We start from the raw sequence: 27,376 nt of genomic DNA, 5'->3' as shown, positions 1-27,376 counted from the left end.
TTGAGGACAGTCTCCCCGCCCACCACCACGGCTCCAGGACTCAGCACAGAGGGAGCCTCATCATTTTATAACCACATAACCCTACTTCAAACAATATTGCTTTCACAAGGATTGAAAGAGAGGGACATGACCCATAGCAATCTGCTCTGGAAAACTTGGGGAACAGGCTCTGCCTCACCAGGGTAAACGGAAAAAACTCTGAGGCAACCCTTTGGGCCCCTGGGGTCTGTGCAACTCCCTGGACAGCTGCGTGTCTTCAGGGCTTGGACCCGGGATGGCCAATCGCCAGGGCCCACTGGTAGGGGGAGGCCATGGTGACACCGCAGCCAGCTTCCAGATCATTAGAGTCAGTAGAGTCGAACGTTTCAGTGAAAGTTTATAATATTTTTATATCGCTCTCTTCCAAATTGTGCGTGTGCGCTCAGTCGTGTCTGACTCTTTGTGACCCCATGGACTATAGCCCGGGGGGCTCTTCTGTCCATGGGATTCTCCAGGCAAAAATACTAGAACAGGTTGCCATTTCCTTCGCCAGGAAAGCCTCCCAACCCAGGGATCAAACGTGCACCTCCTGCATTAGAGGTGGATTCCTTTACTACTGAGCCACCTGGGAAGCCCTCTCTTTCAAACTGGTGTAATTCAAAAACTCAGAAGACAGTGCTTGCGTTTTATTTGCTATCACATCAATGGCCGAGAGCCAGCGCGGAATTCGCAGTCAGGACAGAGTCACGTGGGCCTCGGCGTCCGTACCAGAACCCGTGTTCTCCAGCCTGCCCTGCACCCACAGGCTTCAGCACCCTTGTGAAACGAGTCCCAGAGGCAGCTGCTTCTCGAGGAACCTCAGACGAGGAACCGGCTGGATGGGTGAGGGTGGGCTCCTAACTGCTGGTCTTCTTTTGTTTCGGTCTCAGCTTGTTCCAAATCCTCTCCAGGGCCACTTTTCCCATGAAGAAGGTGATGGCAAAATTACGCTTGTACCAGTCCCTACAGGGGAACAAGATGAGCGCAGGTGAGTCGCGCCCAGGACCAGAGGCCAGCAGCCAGGCATCTGGACTGCCTCCGCCTCCGCCCTGCCACACCAGCTCTGCCTTTTCCCGTCCTCACTAAAGCTCAACTGTCCACAAGAGCCTGCTCTCCTTGCACCTGGGCTTTCATCAGGCTGATGTGCCCAGTGGCCTCCTTTCCCACTCCTGGAGGCGGCTGCAACCCTCCTCTGTTTTTGCTAGAAGCTCCAAAAGAGCCTTCAGAAGCCTTGAAGCCCCCAGAGCCCCATGGCATTCTCCAGGAAACACAGCACAGAGTGATGGGGGCGTGAGCGCTTAGCAACAGGACTGGAGGCTCTGTAGGAGCGGCGGGGACCCTCCTGGCTCTGGCCCCTTATTTGCATAACACGCACACGCCACAAGCACTCCATCCTGAGACACTAGCTTGTTGCAAATGCCAACATCATCAAGTTCCATATCTTCTTTTTCTAGGTGATCTGGACTTTTGGGTAACTTGTGTCTCTAAAGCTTCTCATTGAAATAAAATACTAGGATGGAGTCACAGGCAGTCACAGGCACACTCGCCTGTGAGTTACTCTACAGAACATGTCGGAACTTGCAAATTCACCACGTTGTCAGCAGCTGAATGGGCAGCACTTGGCAGGTTTCCACAATGGAAGACGCACATTCCAGACTCCCAGTGCTGAGCCCTTGGAAGCAGAATGCAACAAGGGCCAATGCTTTTCGTCCAGATGAGCCAATGAGGGAACGTGGAACTGCCAGCCCGCAGAGGACTCAGAGGACTGGGTCTCAGCATGGAAGACACAGAGACCCAAGGGCTTAAAGGCAAGAGGCGAAAATGCTAGCTTCCTGGAGCCTTCACAGGACCAGACAGAAATCCCTCTCCACAAGTGACGTGACAAATGGGAAGCAACACCCAGAATAAATAACAAAGGCTTCTAGGAAAAAGAAAACTGGTATCCCATGGAGACGAAAGTTCCTATGTTGTTAAGGGAAAGCCAGATTCCACTGCAGCACAGACAGCCCGACGGATAAAGTGCAGAGGAGAAGACAGACTGAGCTCTCCCTGTTTCCTTAAAGAAAGCAGGGAAGGAGGAGGTGAGTCCATGGGAGGGGGCGCTCAGGCTCCAATGCTGCCCGACCCGCTCTCTACGCCTCTCTCTATTTGGAGGGCCGCAGGCAACACACCGAGCTGGCCCGAGAGGAAGCAAGACGCCAGCCTGCTATGTTCACGCCAGAAATCAAAGGTCCAGGGAGACCTGGCTTGACTGAACAGTTCGTCTAGTTCAGGGTGACACAGGACAGCGTCCACAACAGCCTCTGGGCGCTGCGGGACCGGGCTTTCCGTTCAAGCGCCACTCAAGAGCTCCTCCAGCCTCGACCATCAGCCCACTCTCCAGGCCCTGCCCCACCCGCCCATTTGGCATGGTCACTGCTCCAGGAATGCAGAGCAAATCTCAGACCATATCCTGTCACCCTACCTGGGAACATGTGTTACTGTGCGTCGTCAAATGCTTCTTAAACACCCAGGGCCACACTACCATTGCTCCGTCTGATACAGTGAACAACACCTTAGCATCACAGTCACTGCGCATTAACACCACCTCGTGCACAGCCACGGCTGGGTGTCCTCTGTCAGAAAGGGGCATCTCCGTATAGGCGGTTTGCCTGGATGAAGGCTCTCTTACTCTGTAACAGTCCCCCGCTTCTCGTTCACTTTTCTCAGTCCTAGTTACTTGCTGAAACCGCAACAGCTGTCTCGTACACCTCCAGATCTGGAAGCTGTGTCCTCAAGCCCTCACTGAGGCACGGCCTGTGAACCGCCCTCTCCACACACGCCCTTTCGTCTCCTTCCCGTAAGCTGGCGTCAGACCCAGGGGCCGGGCCGAGGGCAGCCCCCACGCGGCTGAGGACCTCACAGGCGCTGCTGGGGGCCTCCCCGCGTCTCACAGCCTCGCACACAGGCCACGGCCTCGCCCCTCACGGCATGAAGAGGCCCCGGGAGACCGGGCGCCGCCAGCCAGGCCCAGCCACGGCGGAGTCCCCGTCAGCCTTGCTGCCCAGTGCCTTCGGCAGTCGCGGGCAATTGTGCCCAGATCTATTACTGCGTCAGGAAAATGGTCCCTTTCTGACTCCACTGCTCCTTCTCTGTCAACAGCCGTCATCCTTGCACGGCTGAAACGGCTTCATCTCTGGCCTGCGGGAGCCCCTGGTGTTGCTTGCTGGGCTGCTCTCCCTGCCCCGCTGGGCTCCGAGCCCCCCACTTTCAAACACGAGATGCCGTGACCCCTCCGGCTGCCCTGCCCCGGGCTGCGCTCCGCTCTCCGGCAGTGAAAGCGGGGCAGAACCCACGGCCTGCACGCGGTGCACGCCACGAGGGGCAGCCACGCAGTAACTGTGAGCCGGCCACTTTATTTAAAAGGACAAAAACCAAGCTGATAGCAACGTCTACTTTTAACACAGACAAGAATGTTAAATTCAGGTAGCAAAACAATCCTTGCCAACATGGATGTGATTTTCAGATTTTCAGGAAAAAAGTAGACACCCACCTGTTATAATACATGTGCTTCTGGAAATTTTTACTTAAAAATTCCTTGTAAAACTCAGCCATTTCTTCTGCATTCAATGTTGCTTTCTGACCTGAAAGTTAAATACAACTGAAACGTTTAGACCCAAGGGGAAGGTTCTACAAACAACTATTGGAGATAACGGGTGAGTTCAGCAGGGCTGCTGGATACACATCAATATACAGACATCAACTGTATTCTGATACATGTGGGATAAACACTTTGAAAATAAAATTAAAACAATTCTAGGGACTTCCCGGTGGTCCAGGGGTTAAGAATTGGCCTTGCAGTGCTGGGGGTGAGGGCTCGGTCCCTGGTCGGGGAACCAAGAGTCCACGAGCCGAGGAACAGCTAAGCTCCTGAGCCACAGCTAGGTCTGTGTGCCGCAATGAGGCCCCTGGGTGCTGCGACCGAGACACACGTGGCCAAACGAGCCTTCTGTCAGAGGCACGTTTACACCACGCTGCGGCCCACTATGCGTGCAGTGGCATTCTCTCTTAACACACAAAACGTAATCACAAAATGACGCTGTTGGAAAAGTTATGCCAATGGACTTGCTCTATAAAACATCTAATTTGTAAAAAAAAAAAAAAAGCACAGCATCTTCAAAGTACAAATAAGGGATGCCTGTATAGGATGCCATTTATCTGGAAATGTCCAGAAGAGATAAATCCATGGAGACAGAAGTAGAGTGGTGGCTGCCGGGGGTTAGTGGGAGGAGGCAGCTGGGAACGACGGCCAATGGGCACAGACTTTCTTCTCGGAGATCAGACGGTGGTGATGGGTGTACAGTCTTGTCAGTACTAACACTACTGAGCTGTACGCTTCAGAGTGTGCGTCCTATGGTATCTGGATTATACCTCAGTGATTGAAAAAAGACTTAGGGAGGAAAAACTATCTTTCTCTATCATTAGACTCTGGTCACCTCACGGGAGGAGATGCCCAGTGTGGCGCCTACTCTCAGGAATCCCCCTGCCCCCCACACGCTCACCAGACGTGCAAGGCCACGCAGCACAGGGGCCACAGCCTGCCGGGGCGCGCAGTAGAGCTCCTGTGACACGGGGCGGCCCAGCAGACAGGGGCTTGGGTGCAGGAAGGAGACCGCGCGGGAGGGGCACTCCGGCTTAGGAGGCCCACGCTCCTGTCCTGCAGCGCACACCCACGCGGAGGGTGAGTCCACCCGCCCCCAGCGGACGCCATCTCCAGAGCGACGCTGACGCTTCCAGCCCACCAGGATTTGGGGGAGACAGAGACAGAATCGGGAAGGCAACCCCCAGGCACAGCTTTACAGAAACAGGAGGGACGTGGCCAACGCTGTGCCCACACAGCACACAGGCAAACACAGAGCACACAGGCACACACAGAGCACACAGGCACACACAGAGCACACAGGCACACACAGAGCACACAGGCACACGCAGAGCACACAGGCACACACAGAGCACACAGGCAAACACAGAGCACACAGGCAAACACAGAGCACACAGCACGATCATGGCCGTCCCCAGACAGGAGACAGGGGCCACGTCCCCGCCAGCCTGACGAGCGGCCCGCGTGCCACCTGGACACCCCCTGCCTGCGTGAAGTCCTTGCTCCTCTGACTCAGGCCCCTGCTGCTCCTCAAAACCTCCATCTAGAAGCTCCTCCCCCAGCCTCCCCCAGGAGAGGCTTCCCCCAGGCCCCTGTGGAAACGCCCACTCCGTCTGCCCTCCCGGCTTCCCTCTGCTCCAGGGGTCAACGACCCGGGAGTGCAGAGCGCATTCACTGCACGGGGCACCCTCCCCCTCCCAAGGAAACCAGCCCCACAAAGGCGGGGCCACGGCTCTCTTGTCCCCACCAGTCCCCAGACTAGCCTGGATGTGGCAGGTGTTGGACAAATACTGGAAGTCAACCAATGGATGGATGCTAACCAGGGAAAGAGGGGGAACAGCCAACCCAGGAGGAGAGGGAAGCTGAAGGCTCCAGGGAAGGTGACCATCAAGCTGGGTCTTGAAGGATGAAGAGGATCCCACAGGGCAGAGAAAGGGGAGAGGCCCAGGCAGAGCAAATGAGGGTCTGCAGACAGCGAGTGGGGAGCCCCGAGGGAGGGGCAGGCAAGGCAGGAGCACAGGGCTGGCAGCTTCAGGAGGTGGGGCCCTGGCAGTCCTCCAGGAGAGGTGAGTGGGCACCCTCCTCCAGCGTCCCCAGCCACTGCCAGGACGGGAGGAGCGGAGAGGAGGGCGGCGCCGTTCGGGCAGAGCAGGTGGCAGCTCCCTGGAACGGGGTTCTGACCCTCACTGGCCCACGGCCGGCCTTTGGCGTCTCCCGTCTCCAGGACCCAGATCACCAGAGCACACCTCATAAGGCTGCTTTGAGACAAACTGAGTCATGGCGATGAGGCAGGCAAGCCGGGCCGGAAACAGGGGTGCACCCATTGCCGCTGCTGGCAGAGGAGCAGGAGCCCCAGGGTGCTAAGGACAGGCAGGGTGCCACCTTCAGCTACTGGTCGAGTTTGGGGTCCTGCCCAAAGGTTCCCGGGTGACGCTCAGTGTAAAGCAGATGCGCCGTAACTGCTGAGTGTTTTGGATTCCACGCCTGTCAACACTGCAACGTGACACTGAACTGGTAAAATGAAGACCGAGGTGGGACAATCTACTTCATTACACGTCCCCCGAGAGCTGAGCAGGCGCTTCATAGACACCAGCTGATGGGTGACTCCATTCTGCTGGCACCCCCCACACCTGCACAAACACGCCAGCAGTGAAAGGAGCCAGGGGCGAGAGTGCTCCCACATCTGCCCGACAAACGAGCGTCAATCTGGGGACAGGCAGAGATGAAGTCATGGTATTCTGCTTTTTGCACTTGAAATTAAGTCAACAGTCTTTCTCTACTGCTGAGGAACATTCCAGCGAACGTCTAGAGCCAGTGGGCCCCCACGGCCTTATCTAATCTAGAATTATCAGACGCTTCCCTGCTGGCTCAGGTGGTGAAGAATCCACCTACAATGTGGGAGCCACAGGAGACGTGGGTTCAGTCCCTGGGTCAGGAAGATCCCTTGGAGGAGGGCACAGCAACCCACTCTCGTGGATTCTTGCCTGCACAATCCCATGGACAGAGGAGCCTGGTGGGCTGCAGTCGCAAGACTCGGACATGACCAAAGCGACTTAGCAGGGCACGGCGCAGACGCTCCCCACTGTTGGCTCTGAGAGATAATGCTGCGTGGCACACGGAGAACCCTTTCTTCAGGGTAAACTCTTAGATATTCTGTGGCCATAATTTCCCTGCCTCCTGGCATAGGAGTACTTCAAGCAGCTGAATCCTTCTGGAAGGGAGCTGGGAAAACATCTTCACCTTGGGTTCAGTTAAGCGTCAAATGAGGCCTGGCTGCTGGTTTAACACACATTGCAAAATATGGAATTTGAGCAAATTTTTTCTTGGAGTTACATTCTTCATCCGTAGGTGCCCGTTACTCCTACGAATTTGTTACGGCTTCATTTCAGAGAGTCCAGACTGCCTCCCCATCTCTGCTACAAACGCCCCCAGCCTGCTGCCCACTGCTAACATGTCTCCGGGACGCGGGACCCTCTGCCTGCCTGGCCCTCGGGCCTGCTGGGCACCGTGTGAGGGGCTGCCGCGCTCACTGGACAGAACGCGGCCTGGGAGGAGCCTCGGGCTGGCGACTTCCTCGGACTTGGGAGGGAAAGCCCGTTCACAGCAAGAGAAGGCCAAAGCAGGGGGCAGAGCGGAGTGCCCACGAGAAGTGGGGGACCTGGGCCAGTGCAGCCTGCAACCGGGTCTGAGCACTTCCCTGTCTCCTGAGCAAACTCTCCTTTCCAGAAGGAGAGACCACGGTGAATGCTACCCAAGCGAGACAGTGTCGGTTCTGACCTTCTAGAATCCTCTGCCTTTACTGGCGAGCGCAGGGACTCACCACCACTCCAATAATGGAGGCTCACTTTTATCCTGTTAGACTTTCTACAGTTGGGAGTGATGTACTTAACTTTTTACTCCAGGAACAACTGATTCTTAACAACTAACCTGATACATTTGGAATATATTCGAATTATAGGGAGCATGAATCTACACCGATCCTTTTGGACTAAAAGCACTTCCTTTCTCCACCATCATTTATTACACAAACCGCCTCTTCCCCGGGTTCTGTGGGCCCCTACACTCAGGCATCGCACACTCGGGTTCTGGCCCAAGGGGGCGGCACAGCTGTTATCCTCACATACACCGCGCTTCCCCCACTGCAAGCTGGCAGCTGTCTAAACAGCTGACACAGCAGGCAGCTCCCCTCCTGAACCCTTGCTTCAGTACATTCCTTCCTGTTTTCTTACAAACTAGTCTGAAATCTAATTAAGGCCCATCTTTCAAAACTCAGTCACAACGTCAGTAGGAACCCACAATAGTAACAACTTCCCCGTCTGTGGGAGAGGGCTCGAGGCCGTGGCCTGGGACCCGTTCTCCAGGACAGCACCTGGGCCCCTCCACTCGCTCACCGTGTGACTGAGGTCAAACAGCTTGCCCCCAGGCACCGCCTCCACAAAATGGTAAAAGTAACAGTAGTTGCTGTTCAGTCGGTCAGTCGTGTCCGACTCTGTGCGACCCCTTGGACCACGGCACACCAGGCTCCCCTGCCCTTCACCATCTCCCAGTTTGCTCAAACTCATGTCCATGGAGTTGGTGATGCTGTCCAACCATCTCATCCTCTGTCGTCCCCTTCTCCCCCTGCCCTCAATCTTTCCCAGCATCAGGGTCTTTCCCAATGAGTTGGCTCTTTGCATCTGGTGCCCAAAGCACTGGAGCTCCAGCTTCAGCACCAGTCCTTCCGGAGAATACCAGTAACTAACAGTACCCACTCACGGAGCCACTGCAGGAAACTGCAGAAAACACATGCAGATGGCAGGGCAGTCCTGGAATCGGGACTGTCGTTCCAGGCTTTGGGAAGAGAGCCCCCGCCCTGGCCTCACACTGGGAGGGAGTCAATGGGAGTGTGCAATGTGAGATAAAAAAGAAACTTGAAGACTGTCATCATAAAAAATAAAACAAAGATTAAAATATGTATCGCTGGGGACCTCCCTGGTCGGCCAGCGGTTGAGACCCCGCTTGCCAATGCAGTGGATGCAGGTCTGACCCCTGGTCTGGGAACTAAGACCCACATGCCAAGGAGCAACTAATAAGCTCACACACCACAGCCAAAGAGAAGCCTGTGCACAGGATCAGAAGACCCCTCGTGCCACAGCGACGATCCTGAGGCAACCAAATAAATTAATTAAAAATATATTTATTGCCCAGCAAACAAACAAAACCCGCCGGGACACCGCACTCTGGCTGGCTCCTGCCCTCCTAGACCCCGATGGGCCCGTGCAGCAGACGGCACACAGCCGAGCCCAGCACGGGGGCTGCCCCACCCTCCCCAGCCCCAGATCCTAACGCAGACCGGCAAGGCTGCAGTGCGCAGGCAGTGGCGGTGCTCCAGCCCAACACAGACCTGGCTTTAGGGCCGGTGGTTTCAGGTTTCCCGTCAGAATGTTGAGCAGGAGACATCTGCTTAAGCACCAGTATAAAACGTCACTCAGGTCTAACATCAACAGCTGGAGAAAACGACGAAAGGTTATTTTGAGCACGAGACTCTCCATCCACAAAGAAAGGCCAGCAGGGCAGGCAGGGGAGCCGAGTGCAGCCTGTGCCCAGCATACCAGGCACAGCCTGGGGAGGGGCGAGACCGGCAGGGGCCGGGCCAGCTCCAATCACATGGAGGGGCGTGGCTGTCCTGCCGCCACAGGAAATCTAAATGCCTAAACAAGCTGAGGGGCAGCTGTCAAAGCTGGTTTTTGTAGAAGAGTCTGGCTACTGCAAAGAATGGATTTCAGGCATGAGGGGCTACACTACAGCCTGTAGGCCAAGCCTGGCCTACACCTGGTCTTGTAAACAAAGCTTTATTGGGGCGAGTTCATGCCCATTAATTTATGTATTTTCCACAGCTGCTTTCACAGACCAACAGCAGGGTTGAGTAGTTGAGGGAGAGAGCCTCATGGCCAGGAAAGACTCAACCATTTACTATCCAGCTCTTTACAGAAAGCTTGAAGACCCCTGATTCCAAGACGGGGGGCCAGGGAGCCAATCAGGAAGGTCCTGCACTGAGCAGAGTTACCGAGGGCCTGAACTACAGCCGGGTTTCCCAGACAGGGGGCAGCAATGGTGCTGAGCAACGGCCAGAGGCAAACTGGGGGACAGACCACAGGGTGGGGAGAGGCTTCCAGGGTGACCCCGCGGCCTCCAGCTCACGGCTGGTGGGACCAGGAACTGCCGTCAAGGATCGAGGGGGAGAGGCCAGGGCAGGAAAGAGAGAGGCTGCTGAAGCCACGGGACCTCGGGATGGAAGTCCAAAGGTCAGCAAGAGGTCATCGACTGGAAGGACCCAGAATGATGAGAGGGCTGACCTCGCCCAGAGGGAGAAGAGGGAATGTGGGGAGGACGGACACACGTCCCACCGAGAACTTGCCTGCCCCACGGAACCAGACTCGTCCCCTGAGCTTTCACTGCTTCATTCAACACCCCCCAGGCCCCTGGCTTCCTTTCTTGGCTGTGCAGAGACAAGCGGGATCTTGGTTCCTCGGCCAGCGGTCCGACCGGCGCCCCTTGCAGTCTGCCACGGAAGCCTGCAGCAGCCTTTCTTCTTCACCTTCCCGCACAGCTGCTCCAGCAGAGGAGAGCAGAAAAAGAACAGACTAACCTGATGCAGTTCTCAGATCCAGGCCTTTGGCTTTGAGTCTTGAGCGAACAAATTCTTCTTTTTCCTAAAAGAAGACAGCTATCAGAGCTCCCTTTCTTCCTCTGTTTTCCTTGGCTAGGACAAGCTCTCAGCGCTCTGGAGAAGTCTGGATGTGGGTTTCCTGAGAAGCAGTCCATCTCAAAGCCCATTTTAAAACATCTCAACTTAGTTAAAAGTTCCGTGCTTGAGAGGATTTAAAAATGAGAGCTTTAATAAACCTAGGGAGACACTGTTTTTTAGAAATCCACAGAAGATAAATACACTCCGTTTGACTTAGCCTGCCCAAATGGGTAAAACACACACCGCCTCAGTCTTCCTTCTGGATTAGAGCAGTTAAGACTTCTTTCTCGCGGAGCTTACTGACGAGCGCGCTGTTAAGAATTCCGAATTCTCAGGAAGAGTGACAGCGCAGCCCAGACCCCCTTGTTGCCATAAACACACACACAGGCGTGTATACACGGGTGTCCGCAACTCTAGCCCGGGCCCTGCTACTCACTCTCTTTAGTTCCTGGAGAGCCTCAAGACCTGTGAGTCTTTGAAGGACCAATGTTTCTTCTCTACAGTTACATACTGATTTTAAACTGATATACACACCTATATGTAGGGAGGGGAGGGACTGAGAAGCTGCCAAGTAACTAAAAGGCAGAGCAGATACTAAAGACCCAGCGCCCCCAAGTGGTCAACTGTATTATTGCTCATTCTGACCTGAAACCTAAACATACCTTATGAAAAGTCAAATTCTGGTCTGCCCAGAACTGTTGGTTCCATTCTTGTGTTTCTTGTCTCAGTTCTCTTAGCTTTTGTTCCAACGGTGACTCATTTTCAGGGATATAAAAGTGAATAGGTCGAAGGTTTGAATATTTATCCGGAGGTCCTATCCAATCATGGCGAGATTTTCTTGGAGGGCAGAATCTTGAGACCTTCAACAAAAAGCGTGAGGTTAATATACAACTAAATGAATCTCTAGTATTATATAACATATTATAAAACGAACAGTCCAGATTTATTAAAGACCCTTGTTAGCTTCCTCTTTTTAGGACTATGTGCCAGAGATATCCAAATTAAAAGAACTATAATAAACAGCATTAACACAAACCGTTCAGTTCAGTGGCTCAGTTGCATCTGACTCTTTGCGACCCCATGGACTAAAACACGCCAGGCTTCCCTGTCTGTCCATCACCAACTCCAGGAGCTTACTAAAATTCATGTCCATAGTGTCAGTGATCCCATCCAACCATCTCATCCTCTGTCATCCCCTTCTCCTCCTGCCTTCAACCTTTCCTAGCATCAGTCTTTTCCAATGAGTCAGTTCTTCGCATCAGGTAGCCAAAGTATTGGAGTTTCAGCTTCAGCATCAGTCCTTCCAATGAATATTCAGGACTGATTTCCTGTAGGATTGAGTGGTTGGATCTCCTTGCAGTCCAAGGGATTCTCAATCAAGAGTTTTCTCCAACATCACAGTCCAAAAGCATCAATTCTTCGGCGTTCAGCTTTCTTTATAGTCCAACTCTCACATCCATACATGACTACTGGAAAAACCAAAGCTTTAACTAGACGGACCTTTGTTGGCAAAGTAATGTCTCTGCTTTTTAATATGCTGTCTAGGTTGGTCACAGCTTTTCTTCCAAGGAGTAAGCATCTTTTAATTTCATGGCTGCAGTCACCATCTGCAGTGATTCTGGAGCCCAAGAAAATAAAATCTCTCACCATTTCCACTGTTCCCCCATCTGTTTCCCATGAAGTGATGGGACACCATGATCTTCGTTTTCTGAATGTTGAGTTTTCAGCCAGTTTTTCACTCTCCTCTTTCACTTTCATCAAGAGGCTCTTTAGTTCTTCACTTTCTGCCATAAGGTGGTGTCGCCTGCATATCTGAGGTTATTGATATTTCTCCTGGCAATCTTGATTTCAGCTTGTGCTTCACTCAGCCCGGCATTTTGCATGATGTACTCTGCATATAAGTTAAATAAGCAGAGTGACAATATACAGCCTTGACATACTCCTTTCCCAATCTGGAACAAGTCTATTGTTCCATGCACAGTTCTAACTGTTGCTTCTTGACCTGCACACAGATTTCTCAGGAGGCAGGTCAGGTGGTCTGGTATTCCCATCTATTGAAGAATTTTCCACAGTTTGTTGTGATCCACACAAAGGCTTTGGCATAGTGACTATAGCTATGAAATTAAAAAATACTTGCTCTTTGGAAGAAAAGCTGTGACAAACCTAGACAGCATATTAAAAAGCAGAGACATCACTTTGGCAACAAGGTCTGTATAATTAAAGCTATGGTTTTTCCAGTAGTCATGTATGGACATGAGAGTTGGACCATCAACAAGGCTGAACACCGAAGAATTGATGCTTTCCAACTGTGGTCCTGGAGAAGACTTGCGAGTCCTTGGACTGCCAGGAGATCAAACAAGTCAATCCTAAAGGAAACTAACCTTTAGGTTAATGCTGAAGCTATAATACTTCAGCCATCTAATGTGAAGAGTCAACTCACTGGAAAAAGACCCTGATGCTGGGAAAGACTGAGGGCAGAAGGAGAAGGGGGCAAAAGAAGATAAGATGGTTGGATGGCATCACTGACTCAATGGGTATGAGTTTGAGCAAACTCTGGGAGATGGTGATGGACAGGGAAGTCTGGTATGCTGCAGTCCATGAGGGCACAAAGAGTCAGACGTGACTCAGTGACCGAACAACAATGATACCAAACATGTTCAACAATGGTACGGGAATAATTGACATCCTCAGACCAAAAAAAAAAAAAAGTGTCAACCTGTGCTTTATACCATACACAAAAATTAACACAAGACAGATCAAAGACCTAAAATGTAAAATGTAATCCATAAAATTCCAAAAACACAGTAAAAATTCTACACCCTTAAGATTAAGCAAAGATTTCTCACATACAACACCAAAAGCACAATCCACAAAACAAGGAATAAATAACTTTCACCAAAATTAAAATCGTCTCTTCTCCTAAAGATACTATTAGGAAAATCAAAAGACAAGCCACAGGCTGGGAGAATATACACACAAATCCGTAAAAGGACTTGTTTCTAGAATATACAAAGATGTCTCAAAACTCCATAATAAGAAAACATACAACCCAATTTAAAAAAGGGCATAATATCTTAAAACTTCCCAGGAAGATATAAAGATGGCAAACAAGCATATAAAAAAAAATGCTCAACATCATGAGTCAATGCTTCTGCTACTGCTGCTAAGTCGCTTTAGTCGTGTCCGACTCGGTACGACCCCATAGACAGCAGCCCACCAGGCTCCCCCGTCCCTGGGATTCTCCAGGCAAGAACACTGGAGTGGGTTGCCATTTCCTTCTCCAATGCATGAAAGTGAAAAGTGAAAGGGAAGTCGCTCAGTCATGTCTGACTCTTAGCGACCCCATGGCCTGCAGCCCACCAGGCTCCTCCGTCCATGGGACTTTCCAAGGAAGAGTACTGGAGTGGGGTGCCACTGCCTTCTTCGTCATGAGTCAATAGGGAAATGCAAATCAACACCACAATGAGATAGCACTCCACACCTATTAATATGGCTATTAAAAAATAAACCCTGCCAAAACAAGAGCTGTGAAGAATGTAAACAATCAAGCTCCTCAGCACTGCTTGTGGCAACAGCACCGCACTGCGGGGAAGCCCGCCCCGGTTATAAAAGCAAACAGCTCTTAACGTGCGACCCAGCCGCCCCTTCCCACGTTGCTCACCCAAGGCGCACGAGTGCACAGGCTCACGCTAAACCTAGATGTGACCGTTTAAAGCAGCTTTACGTATAACTGCCAAAATCTGCAAACGGCCCAATGCCTTTCCGCTGATGGGGGGGACACAGCGCAGCGCGGTGGTGGGGCAGAGGCCACTCGAGAGGGCACCACAGGCAGCGCGGGCGGCTCTCGGAGGCACCCGAGGCCGCGCGCTGCTGAGTCTATCGCCGAAGCATCTCCAGAAAGAGCTGCTGGCGTGGAGGAAGAGGGTGACCACAAAGGGATTTTCTGGGGGTGGTGAAGGTGATCAGTACCTTGAATTGTGGTCAATGTGTTTGTCAGTAGTAAATTTTATTATATGTGAACTGGACTTCAGTAAACCTGATATTTTAAAAAATCAGCTAAGTAATCAAAAGACTAGCTTTCCACTTGCTGATCAAAAATCAATGTAATCATAATTCATGGGGAAAAATAACAGTAAATTTGGAAATCTCTTGGCACTTTCCTGACGGTCCCCTGGCTAAGCACCCGCCTGCCCATGCAGGGGACACGGGTTCCACCCCTGGTCTGGGAGGACGCCACATGCCGAGGGGCAGCTCAGCCCAGGTGCCACGACTGCCGCGCCCGCACGCTGGAGCCAAGCTTCACAAGAGGAGCGGGCACTGCAGTGCGGAGAGGCCGCTCACTGCAACGAAAGACAGCCTGTGCGAAGTAACGAAGCAGTTCAGCCAAAAAAAAAAATTAAAACACATCTTTTAAAAAAATAAATCAACTACACCTCAGGCAATAAAAAGAGTGGTAAAACTTACAAGGAGAAAAAATTAGTATACTGAACATGACTAACAGTTCTTTTGCATTTAGCAGGCATTTTATTCAGGATATTTCAGTCCTTCACTTTCACCACTCACTAAAGATAGAGACGCAGGGTTTGTAAAATTGAAGATAAAGCAGCTTTTTTTCTATCGGTAAGCAGCTTACTGATCATTTAACTTGAGAAACGTGGGTTTAATACCTAATACTTTCACAGACTAGCGCAGCTCACCAGGGCAGCCGTGTGTCCTGCAACGGCCCCCTTGGCAGGAGCAGCACAGGAGAAGGGCGAGGCCAGGGGAGCTCAGCCTTCCGTCCACGGAGCGGCCTGACCATCTCTTAGGTCCCTAGACTCACCCCGACAGCTAAAGCACCAAGCGGAGACTGAGAAAGGAAACCAAGTCACTGTTTAGGAAACACTGGCAGTTTTCGCTTGCATGGCCTCCACTAATCGCCACCAACCCACACCAAGCATCCTGAGAACTTGGCACTGACTGAAGCAGACAGCTAAACACAGCACCACCAGCCGGCATCCTACTCGCCTCGGAAGCTATGACCTTCCTAAATCGTCTAAATTCCCAAGCAGCCCAAAAACAGGAAGAGCTAAAACACGACCAGGATAGCATCAGGTTTGGTCGGAAGTGGGTTACAAGGCTTGGTGCAGTCACTCAGCACAAACACTTCAGACCACAGAGAACGCTGCAGGAGGTTACATCTGCTCCGCCATCACTCCCCAGGGTTCAGCAGGTCCAGTTATGAAATACCCAGGGTCACCTGCTCATGCGAAAAGCTCTTCCCCACATCTGCGAACACAGCATTAGGACGGTGCTGGCGTTCATAATGTTTCATTAGAACCTGTGGTAGGTTCAGGTCAGCATCTGAATGCTTACTATTCAGAAGATTATTTTGAGTCTAAAGTAAGTGAATGAGCAAGAAATCTCGAAAAGCATTTGGGTTCCCTCAGACCTTCAAAGTTTTCTAGAAAAGTATCTTTTAAAAAAACTTTCAAAATTTTAAGGACCCTTGACAGATTCAGATCAGATCAGTCGCTCAGTCGTGTCTGACTCTTTGCGACCCCATGAATCGCAGCACGCCAGGTCTCCCTGTCCATCACCAACTCCCGGAGTTCACTGAGACTCACGTCCATCGAGTCAGTGATGCCATCCAGCCATCTCATCCTCTGTCGTCCCCTTCTCCTCCTGCCCTCAATCCCTCCCAGCATCAGAGGCTTTTCCAATGAGTCAACTCTTCGCATGAGATAACCAAAGTATGGGAGTTTCAGCTTCAGCATCATTCCTTCCAAAGAAATCCCAGGGCTGATCTCCTTCAGAATGGACTGGCTGGATCTCCTTGCAGTCCAAGGGACTCTCAAGAGTCTTCTCCAACACCACAGTTCAAAACCATCAATTCTTCAGCACTCAGCCTTCTTCACAGTCCAACTCTCACATCCATACATGACCACAGGAAAAACCATAGCCTTGACTAGACGGACCTTTGTTGGCAAAGTAATGTCTCTGCTTTTGAACATGCTATCTAGGTTGGTCATAACTTTCCTTCCAAGGAGTAAGCGTCTTTTAATTTCATGGCTGCAGTCACCACCTGCAGTGATTTCGGAGCCCAGAAAAATAAAGTCTGACAATGTTTCCACTGTTTCCCCATCTATTTCCCATGAAGTGGTGGGACCGGATGCCATGATCTTCGTTTTCTGAATGTTGAGCTTTAAGCCAACTTTTTCACTATCCACTTTCACGTTCATCAAGAGGCTTTTTAGTTCCTCTTCACTTTCTGCCATAAGGGTGGTGTCATCTGCATATCTGAGGTTATTGATATTTCTCCCGGCAATCTTGATTCCAGTTTGTGTTTCTTCCAGTCCAGCGTTTCTCATGATGTACTCTGCATATAAGTTAAATAAACAGGGTAACAATACACAGCCTTGACGAACTCCTTTTCCTAATTGGAACCAGTCTGTTGTTCCATGTCCAGTTCTAACTGTTGCTTCCTGACCTGCATACAAATTTCTCAAGAGGTAGATCAGGTGGTCTGGTATTCCCATTTCTTTCAGAATTTTCCAGTTTATTGTGATCCACACAGTCAAAGGCTTTGGCATAGTCAATAAAGCAGAAATAGATGTTTTTCTGGAACTCTCTTGCTTTTTCCATGATCCAGCAGATGTTGGCAATTTGATCTCTGGTTCCTCTGCCTTTTCTAAAACCAGCTTGAACATCAGGAAGTTCACGGTTCACATACTGCTGAAGCCTGGCTTGGAGAATTTTGAGCATTACTTTACTAGCGTGTGAGATGAGTGCAATTGTGCGGTAGTTTGAGCATTCTTTGGCATTGCCTTTCTTTGGGATTGGAGTGAAAACTGACTTTTTCCAGTCCTGTGGCCACTGCTGAGTTTTCCACATTTGCTGGCATATTGAGTGCAGCACTTTCACAGCATCATCTTTCAGGATTTGGAATAGCTCAACTGGAATTCCATCACCTCCACTAGCTTTGTTCGTAGTGATGCTTTCTAAGGCCCACTTGACTTCACATTCCAGGATGTCTGGCTCTTGGTCAGTGATCACACCATCATGATTATCTGGGTCGTGAAGATCTTTTTTTGTACAGTTCTTCTGTGTATTCTTGCCATCTCTTCTTAATATCTTCTGCTTCTGTTAGGTCCATACCATTTCTGTCCTTTATAGAGCTCATCTTTGCATGAGATGTTCCTTTGGTATCTCTGATTTTCTTGAAGATATCCCTAGTCTTTCCCATTCTGTTGTTTTCCTCTATTTCTTTGCATTGATCGCTGAAGAAGGCTTTCTTATCTCTTCTTGTTATTCTTTGGAATTCTGCATTCAGATGTTTATATCTTTCCTTTTCTCCTTTGCTTTTCGCTTCTCTTCTTTTCACAGCTATTTGTAAGGCCTCCCCAGACAGCCATTTTAGGTTAAAAAAAATAGCTTTTGAATGGGGAAAAAAGATTGACAGAAAATGTTCAATCACTGAAAAGAAGATATTATTGAGTAACAAATTAAAGATTTGATGACAAGTGGAATACTGCCTAAAATTCACCAAAATTGACCCAGAAGTAATGGAGCTTAAGACGTTCCTGGCGGTTCAGTGGCTAAGACGCCACGCTGCCAGTGCAGGGGGCCCGGGTTCAATCACTGATGGGGAACTAGGATCCCACATGCCCCATGGCATGGCCAAATAAATAAATAAAAATACAATGAATAATTCTGTCCCATTAGCCTCATTTCTGAGCAATGAATATTAAATCTTAGCAGGTTCTAACACCTCCGATACTTTTTTTTTTATCATCTTCAGATTTTTGGAGAATGAAGCTGCTAGAACTAAAACCTTCTACCCATTTCATGCTGATTTCATGATTGATGCAAACATTTTTATTAAGATGAGTTTTTCTCACAGCTGCAGAAGCAGTAAGAGCCTGAAGTGGATGAAAGTTAAATGGAGTCAAACGCTATCTTTGGAGAAGCCTCCTTCTTTGTGGCTCAGGGAATAAGCTTATGAAATCCAGGCTCAAGCAACACTTAACTCTGGCATCCTCACACCAGGCCCGGTGGGGACTGAAACAGTTGCAGCTGCACCAACTTCCTCCCGCGGCGGTGGCTCCAGGCCCAGGGCACAGGCAGACAGCTCCAGCTCCGAGTTCAGCCAGCAGCGTGAGCAGCGCCAACTACCTCCAGGCTGCAGGTCCCCACAGCCACCAACTCTCCAGACTGCAGCCAGAGCAACCTCTCCGCAGCACCCACCCTACCTGAGCCAGCCCTTCCTTTCAAATCCTTCAGTGACCCCCTCACCCCCGTCAGGACGAAGTCTAAAATCCTCAGCCGGGTCTAGCAGCCAGGCCTGCCCACCTATCCTTCCTCCGCTCCGAACGGAACTTCCTTTCATGATCACAGGGCCGACTTCGGACCTCCGCCCTCCACAGGCCTCAGGGTCCGTTCTGGGGTGCATCCCTAGTGTGTCCTGAGGCCCCGGGAGGTGAGGAAACAGCCCTCTCCCACTGGACAGCAAGCCCACGGAGGCAGGAACTGCATCCTCTGGAGGCACAGGTGCGTGTGGAGGGATGCTCTTCCCAGCTGCTAAAAATCTTTTCTGTTCCTTTGCTCTACGCTTAACGCAGAGAAACCCTTTCACCTTCAAAAAGCCTGATTTGTATAAAGGCCCGGTGGAGAGACATCCAACCAATGTAACTAGGCCCGGCGGTCCCCGGTGAGGAGCCCCAGGCGCTGAGCAGCTGAGCCAGCCGGAAGCCGCCGCCACCAGGCTGCTCCTTACACAACTGCGGGTTCTCCGGGGCACTCCCAGGCTGCACAGCGCAAACGCAGAAGCGTGGACCGGCTGTGTGCTCTGGAGGACAGCTTAGGCAAGGTGGAGGTCTGGGGCGGCCCAGGCGCTGGTGGGCAGGTCAGAGCTGCGGGGAGGGGAAAGCCAGGCTGACCACTGCTGGCGAGGGGCAGAGGGAGATGGGGCACGTCTAGGCACAAGCCGTCACCTCCGCGCGGCCAGTGCACACGCCACACCAGACTAGCTCGGCAAGGCTGTTTCACTCTGCGTTCATTTGTTCTTGCAGACTCAAGACGTCTTTACCTGTGACCATTCTTTCTTTCGTTTGGTTCTTCTCTTGGTGTCACTGGGAAGCAAAGCTGAGCCATAAAGAGGCACAGCCAGAGTGGAGAGTTTCACATGAAGGCCCAGCCAGTCCCCATGAAGGCACTGAACTCGTTCTTTGTGTGTGGAAGGAACAGGGCCCCCGACAGGCAGAACGGCATCCGCATCTGCCCCTCAGACGGAGACTATGTGCCCCGCCAGCAGGGGCGAAACACACCGACTTGATAGGAGACTGTCTGAAGAATCCTTTTTAGCACAGGCGGGACTGTAATGCAGATCTTTAATGGTTTATTCGTTATTCTAAGAACAATATATGGTTACATTTTCCTTTCCTTTTAAAAAAGCCCTTTAAAAAAAAAAAAAAGCAAAACTATTTTTAGGCAAGTATTTCTGGACTTTTCCCACACAGCTTTTGCATCTGTGATACTCAGGTGTTCTCAGAAACTGAGGGCAATTCCCACAAAGGGGCCCAGTGAGCGGAGGCAGAGCCAGACCTGGGCCCCGCGCTGTGAACTACCCCCGCAGGCTGGGGGCTCCCTTCCCCCTCAAGCAGCCCGGGGAGGCTGCAGAGCAGCCCTGGGAGGAGCCAGCCCTGCCAGCGGCAGGCAGACGGGGGCGGGGGCGCAGGGGGTGGCGGGGCGGGCAGGGCGCAGGTTCCACCCTAACGGTTCACAGTTACCTTGCAGAACCGTACCCCACCTGTCCCAACAGGTTCCCTATGAAGAAATGTTCAAGAAGCCAGCCCAAGCTGCCCACACGTGATGAAGCAGGTCACAGAGGTGTGGGCATGTCGGTGACCGTCCCTAGGCATCTCTGAGTTATTGCTGATAAACTGCTTTACAGTTTATATGTGAACTCTGTGAACCGACTCCTTCAAGCATTCTCAGTTTTCCATTATAATTTGAGAGATCGTATCTTCAATTATGGTGGAAGTAGTTCCTCTGCTCTCCCCTATAAACATCCATTTTGTCTTTGTTCCCCCAAGAACTGCTATTTAAAAGGGAGGAGACGGAGCAGCTTCGGGGAGAAAAACAAAGAATCCCTTTGAGGTTTGAATAATTACCGTAATTTACGGTTCTCACAGCAAAAGCACACAATGCCCAGCTTCCTGAGGCTCGGGGTGGCAGGGGTGTGCATGGGAAGGCGTGCGAGAACCGCCAGACCCACCTGTTCTGACTGGTCACACTGCGCTCTCATGACTGGGGGGTGGGGTGGAGGTGAACCTTCCAGCTTTTTCTCTAGTCGTAAACTGCAAAGCCCAGCAGCCCCACGCCGGCGTCGCCTTGTCCAGCTCTGCGGGTGCAGCCTGGCTCTCCACCCCTCTGCATCACAGCAGGCTCCTGAGCTTGGCCAGCACACTCCTACCCCGGACCTCGCCTTCTAGAAGCCGGGACTTGGAGCAGGGCGCCCTCCTTCCCAGAAGTGCCTGCACACAACACAAAGCTTCTCGGAGTTAGTATTTCACAGCCAGCCACTGGGGACATCAACGGGCAATACTGAAAGGAACACACACTGGCGAGATTCAGTGTGCCTTCCTGTGTTTCCTGGCCTGGAGTCCTCACTCCTCTGGGTGGGAACTGAAAACCTTTTAGAGGGTTGGAGCCTTCCACTGCAGATGGAAGCTAGACGAATCAGCACTCCAAATTCAGCAGTACACAGAAGAGCCAGCGCACAGCAACCAAGCTGGGTTTACGCTGGGGGCGCAAGGCGGGTCTAATATCAGAAAATCAGTCACCGATGTAGTAGCCTTCTGAAAATAAAGAGGTCAAACCTGCACGAAGTCAGGGCTCTGGAACAGACGTCTCTTTAAAAGAGACACACAGTTTATTACACCGTGGGAAGGCAGTCGGCAAAATCCAAAGGACACACTCCCCTGAGCCCCTCAGATAAACTGCTTGGAAAAAGGAAAGGGAGGACCTCTCTGGTGGTCCAGTGGCTGAGACTCCGAGCTCCCAATGCAGGGGACTCGGGTTCAATCCCTGGTCAGGGAACTACATCCCACATGCCTCAACTAGGAGTTCACATGCAGCAACTAAGACCTGGAGCAGCCAAATAAATAATTTTAAAAAAAACTGTTAATGGAAGGGCATAGAGGCAAACCCTACAGATTAAAAGACAGCTAAAAGGATATTAACCAATCATAGTGTGTAGACCTAATTTGGATCCTGACACAAGCAAACTGTAAAAGGAAACACTTCTGATATTTCTAAGACAAACTTGAACATTCAAAATTTGCTGGGATTAGGAATTATTGTAATGTTTTAGGTGTGACAATGGTATTAAGTTTTATATATATTCATATCTTTTAATGATATATACTGAAGTACTTACAAATGAAATATGATGTCTGCTATTTGCCATAAAATTATCTGGAAGTGGGGACTGGATGGGGGTAAGGATGAAATAAACGGCCATGACTGGATAACTGCAGAAGCAAGGTACTGGATACAGAGCAATTCTTCATATTCTGCTGCTGCTGCTGCTTAATCACTTCAGTCATGTCCGACTCTGTGCAACCCTATGGACTGCCATCTGCCAGGCTCCTCCGTCCATGGGATTCTCCAGGCCAGAATACTAGAGTGGGTTGCCCTCCACCAGGGGATCTTCTCAAGGGATCCCTGATCTCTGATCCCTTCTCACCAGGGATCAAAACCAGGTCTCCTGCACTGCAGGCAGATTCTTTACCACTGAGCCACCAGAGAAGATGCATATTCTTCTATCTTTGCACATTTTAAATTTCCCATTAGTAACAAAAAAAAGAGAAACCCAACAAATCAACATAATTTTCTGCATTAACAGAACAAGGGGAACTCACATGATCATATCAACAGGTGAGGAAAAAGCATTTGGAAACATTAGAACCCTGGAGTAAGAGTAGGCCAGCCTTGGCTTCAGTCCTGACTCTGTGATACCAGGCAAGTCACTTTACCTCTCCAGATCCCAATCTTCTCACCTTCATGGTAAGAGAGTTAAACTATGTGGTTTTGAAAGTCCTCCCACCTCAGCTTTGTTTTCCAACTATTTATTGAAAGTCTTTTAAATACTAGAAATATCCACGTTAACCTTAATAGTCAATGACTTGCTTTCTCACCAGTTCCCCATGTATCCCAAGTTTCACCTTCCTCCCATGAAGTTTACTCCAAATCTAACCTTGGGAAGTTTGGAGCTCCGTCTGCTTTGTTTTTGGCTGCACTGGGTCTTGGCTGCCACACCTGGGCTTTCTCCAGCTGCAGCAAGAGGAGGCCACTCTCTAGTTTCGGGGCACGGGCTCTGGGCACGGGCTCGGCATCTGGGGTCCTCCTGAACCAGGGATGGAACCCACATCCTCTGAACTGGCAGGCAGATTCTTAACCACTGGACCACCAGGGAAGTCCTGGAGACCAGTCTCCTTGATGAAAATGGATCACAAAGTGTGACGTCGGCAGTTCCCACTCCCTGTCATTGGTAAGCATACCTCTCTCTGCTGGGGACCTGCTTCTTTGCTCTTGTTCATCTAAAAACTACTACAAGAAATATTTTAATTCATCTTCCTTTAAATAAAGGAACTAAAACATACATATTCCTATGTGCAAGCATTATGATCTTGAAAAAATTATTCAATCTTACTGTAAAAGTAAGTAATTACTGAAAAGTAATTACTCGATATTTAACTTATATGCAGAGTACATCATGAGAAACGCTGGGCTGGATGAAGCACAAGCTGGAATAAAAACTGCCGGGAGAAATATCAATAACCTCAGATATGCAGATGACACCAAACTTATGGCAGAAAGCAAAGAAGAACTAAAGAGCCTCTTGATGAAAGTGAAAGAGGAGAGTGAAAAATCCGGCTTAAAACTCAACATTCAGAAAACTAAGATCATGGAATCTGGTCCCATCACTTCATGGCAAATAGATGGGGAAACAGTGGAAACAGTGACAGACTTTATTTTTGGGCTCCAAAATCACTGTAGATAGTGACTGCACCCATGAAATTAAAAGATGCTTGCTCCTTGGAAGAAAAGCTGTGACCAACCTAGACAGCATATTAAAAAGCAGAGACATTACTTTGCCAACAAAGGTCCATCTAGTCAAAGCTATGGTTTTTCCAGTAGTCATCTATGAAGGTGAGAGTTGGACTGTAAAGAAAGCTGAGCGCCGAAGAATTGATGCTTTTGAACTTTGGTGTTGGAGAAGACTCTTAAGAGTCTCTTGGATTGCAAGGAGATCCTACCAGTCCATCCTAAAAGAAATCAGTCCTGAATATTCATTGGAACATGAATTTCATGCTGAAGCTGAAACTCCAATACTTTGGCCACCTGATGTGAAGAACTGACTCATCTGAAAAGACCCTGATGCTGGCAAAGATTGAAGGCAGGAGAAGGGGACGACAGAGGATGAGATGGTTGGATGGCATCACCAACTTGATGGACATGAGTTTGAGTAAACTCCGGGAGTTGGTGATGGACAGGGAGACCTGCAACGCTGCAGTCCATGGGGTCGCAAAGAGTCAGACACGACTGAACAACTGAACTGAACTGAATTATTCAATCTCATCTGTAAATAGGGATGATCAAAGAACCTACTGAACAGAATTGTGAGGTTTAATTAAAATATGCAAAGCTTTCAGAACAGTGCGTGCAAATCCTTGAGAAATGTTAACTGTAAGTATAAATGTCAATGAAATTCAGACTATAAGCAAATACTACTGCATATAACATGTAGCCGTGGTTCTCTAACTTGTGAACTTATTAGATTTGAACCCAAGAATCCTGATGTTTTAAGGGAGCCCAGCCTGGCGCTCCATGATAATCTAGAGGGGTGGGAAACGGAGAGGGGAGGGAGGCTCGGGGGGGAGGGAGTGTATGAATACTTATGGCTGGTTCACGTCGTTTGGCAGAAAGCAACACAACGTTGTAAAGCAATTCTCCTCCAATTAAAAAACAAATTAAAATTTAAAAAAGAATCCTGATGCTCTATCTTAACAAAACTGGGGGGGGGAACAACTAGAGAAATGGGGAAAATAAGTAAATATCCTGATGCCCAGGCTGCATCCCAGACCAACCACATGAGACTCTCCGGGGAAGGGTCCCAGTACTTTTTAGTCTTCCAGATGATTCCAAACATGCAGGCAAAGGTGTAAAACAATGATACAGACAACAAAGATAAAGAATAAGCAAGTATGACACAGCTAGAGAACATGTGACCTGACAACTGAGCTTAAGTTGGATTTGGAAGGACAAGTGGTGCTTAACACTAAGTTCTATAATGTTTTTCTACGAAAATCTGGTAGTCAGAGAATTCCCTGGCAGTCCAATGGTTAGGACTCTACGTTTTCACTACTGAGGCCCCAGGTTTAATCCCTGTCCAGGTAACGGATATCTCACAAGATGTGCTGTGCAGCCAAAAAATAATAATAATGATAATTTTTAAAAAGCTGGTAGTCTGGGGCTTTCCTGGTGGCTCAGTGCTCAAGAATCCTCCTGCCAACGCAGGCAAGATGGGTTCCATCCCTGATCTGGGAAGATCCCACGTGCCGTGGAACCACACCCGTGGGCCACAACCATTGAGCCCGTGCTCTGGAGGCCACGCTCCGCATCAAGAGAAGCCTCGGCAATGAGCAGCCCTGCCACCTAGAGAGTATCCTCCGCTTGCTGCAACTAGAGCAAAGCCCGCACTGCAACAAGACGCGGCACAGCCAATAAGGAAACGCAATTTAAAAACAAAACAAAAAGTCCAGGCACTTCCCTGGTGGTCCAGTGACTAAGAATCCACCTTGCAATGCAGGGAACACAGGTTCAATCCCTAGTCAGGGAACTAAAACCCCACAGGCCATGGAGCAACTAAGCCGCTAGGACCGGATGCAGTCAAACACATTAGTCAATTAACAAACAAACAAACTGGTAGCTAGAGATTAGAGAGGTAAATAAATCGTGTAGGTTCTAAAAGCAGACCTCCTTAACTCAAGTGAAGAACAAAGAATAAAAAAAAATACATAGAATGAAGTAGAAATACAGGATTAAAATATATCTCTTTAGATTAAAAAAAAAAAAAAGATTTACAGCGTGTGACTTCTAAGAAGACCTCATATTTAAAATCAACAATCTCTCTGGGCTGCAGGAACTGAATTACCCAGAGAACTGGCCGTGTGCTCAGGAAGCATAGAAAGATGAGGCCAAACACACAGGAATTACACATTTCCCTGAGGAAGGAACTGTTCTTTAATGTCCCAGCCAATACCTCGCATAATGGGGAACACATCCCAAGAAAAACACAAGTCAGAAGGCTAGAACTGGGAAGGTGTGACTCATGGGTCAGCTGCTCCCCTTTCAGCACCATCGCTTTCACAGGTGCAGCAGTCTGACAGGTGTGCACCAGCTGCCACCCGGACGCAAGGCAGAGCGCATCTCTAGGAGCAGACCCACAGGAAGACTACTTTAACAAAAGGTTGGGAGCCAGTGGAGAAACCCGTTTGGGCGCTCTTCTTTTTTCCAGCACTTGTTCACAAAATAAGCTGGGCTAAGTCCTCGCCCTGCGGGCAGCTGTCTGCCCTCCCAGAGCATTTTCAGATACCTGTTGAGTATCTCTCTGTCCAAAGAGTGGGATGCTGGGTGCATTTTATGTTCTAGGAATAGAAGTGAGGGGTTGTGGCCACTGAATCAGGGAACTGAGCCAGAGGCTTGGGGTCCCAGTGACCAGCTGCCCTGCTAACAGGCAGGCACGCTTTGGAACTAACAGGCTCTTTTTAATCCAATGGCACCCCACTCCGGCACTCTTGCCTGGAAAATCCCATGGAACCTGGTGGACCTCAGGCCATGGGGTTGCTAGGAGTCAGACACGACTGAGTGACTTCACTTTCACTTTTCACTTTCATGAACTGGAGAAGGGAAATGGCAAACCACTCCAGTGTTCTTGCCTGGAGAATCCCAAGGACCGGCGAGCCTGGTGGGCTGCCGTCTATGGGGTCGCACAGAGTCGGACACGACTGAAACGACTTAGCAGCAGCAGCAGCAGCAGCAAGGATGGTTTAAAGGATGCTTTCCAGCCTCCCTCCTTAGCCTGTTGGCAAATGAACTGTTAGTATTTGGATTTAACTTGGTTTAAACTTTCTATCTGCAGCCAATTCCACGCCGTTAGTCCATATTTTCATATGACAGCTGGAATGAAGGTCTAGGGTTCCCTCAAACAAAAACATTCTTCCCCAGAGCCGGGCAACTTCTAAAAACTGCTTGCCAGTCCTTGCCGCTGCAGATATTCATCTTTGGGGACCTTTGGTCAGGAACAGGCATATATGCACACACCGTTTCCAAACTAGAACCGTTCAACGTGTTGAATGGTCCTACGAAATACGATAGTAAAGTTTGCCACCACTTGAAGAAAAGCACTAATAATCTAAACGAAGTCAAACGCGCTGGCGCGCACACACACTATGCATATCAAGAGCTCTTTAACCATAGAGATTAGTTATCCTCGACAAGAAATACGGTACAAATCAACTTGCTAGCGGACTCTGCCCCGACTTGAGAGAAGTTCTGTCAAGAGCCCCAGGGTGGCGGCGACGCAGGAGCCTCAGAGGCTCGGGACTGCCCCACTCTCCCGCCGCCTGTGTCCGCGCGGCGGACCGCCGGGCGCCCGGCTCGCGACGGCTCAGCGACCCCGCTCCTGGGGAGCTCCGCCGACGCGGGGGACGCTACGACAGGCGTCCCTGGGGGGCGCGGCCCGGCCTCTCCAGGAACCTCACTCACCCGGCTCGGCGCCGCATCCCTGCGTTCGGCGCCGCGCTTGGGGGCGAGCTGACAGCCACGGCCCGAGAAGGCGCGGCAGAGAGCGGTGACGAGCCTCTTCGCGGGCCGCCGGGGCGCCATAGCCGCCCTCCGCCAACTCTCGCGTCGCACGGCAGAGTCGCGACGTCGCTACCTTACGG

General features: G+C 50.4%; 1 protein-coding gene across 2 annotated transcripts; it reads right to left on the bottom strand.

Moving 5' to 3' along the window:
• Positions 1–652: 652 nt before the first annotated feature.
• On the bottom strand, positions 653–27,340 carry LOC133234644 (cytochrome c oxidase assembly factor 8). 2 transcript variants are annotated; one of them, XM_061395475.1, is made up of 5 exons: positions 27,198–27,340; positions 11,048–11,245; positions 10,287–10,350; positions 3,551–3,641; positions 653–981 (listed from the first exon to the last, which is right to left on the bottom strand). In XM_061395475.1, the coding sequence occupies exons 1-5, from the start codon at positions 27,315–27,317 to the stop codon at positions 876–878; spliced, it is 579 nt and encodes a 192-aa protein (XP_061251459.1). In that variant the 5' UTR covers positions 27,318–27,340; the 3' UTR covers positions 653–875. The 2 variants fall into 2 exon arrangements, with proteins under 2 accessions (XP_061251459.1, XP_061251461.1); XM_061395477.1 differs by lacking the exon at positions 27,198–27,340 and adding an exon at positions 20,641–20,880.
• Between the last annotated feature and the right edge of the window lie 36 nt (positions 27,341–27,376).

The sequence above is a fragment of the Bos javanicus genome, chromosome 21 (genome assembly GCF_032452875.1).
Source record: "Bos javanicus breed banteng chromosome 21, ARS-OSU_banteng_1.0, whole genome shotgun sequence".
NCBI classification, from domain to species: domain Eukaryota; kingdom Metazoa; phylum Chordata; class Mammalia; order Artiodactyla; family Bovidae; genus Bos; species Bos javanicus.
This window is presented reverse-complemented; position numbering and strand designations above follow the sequence as displayed.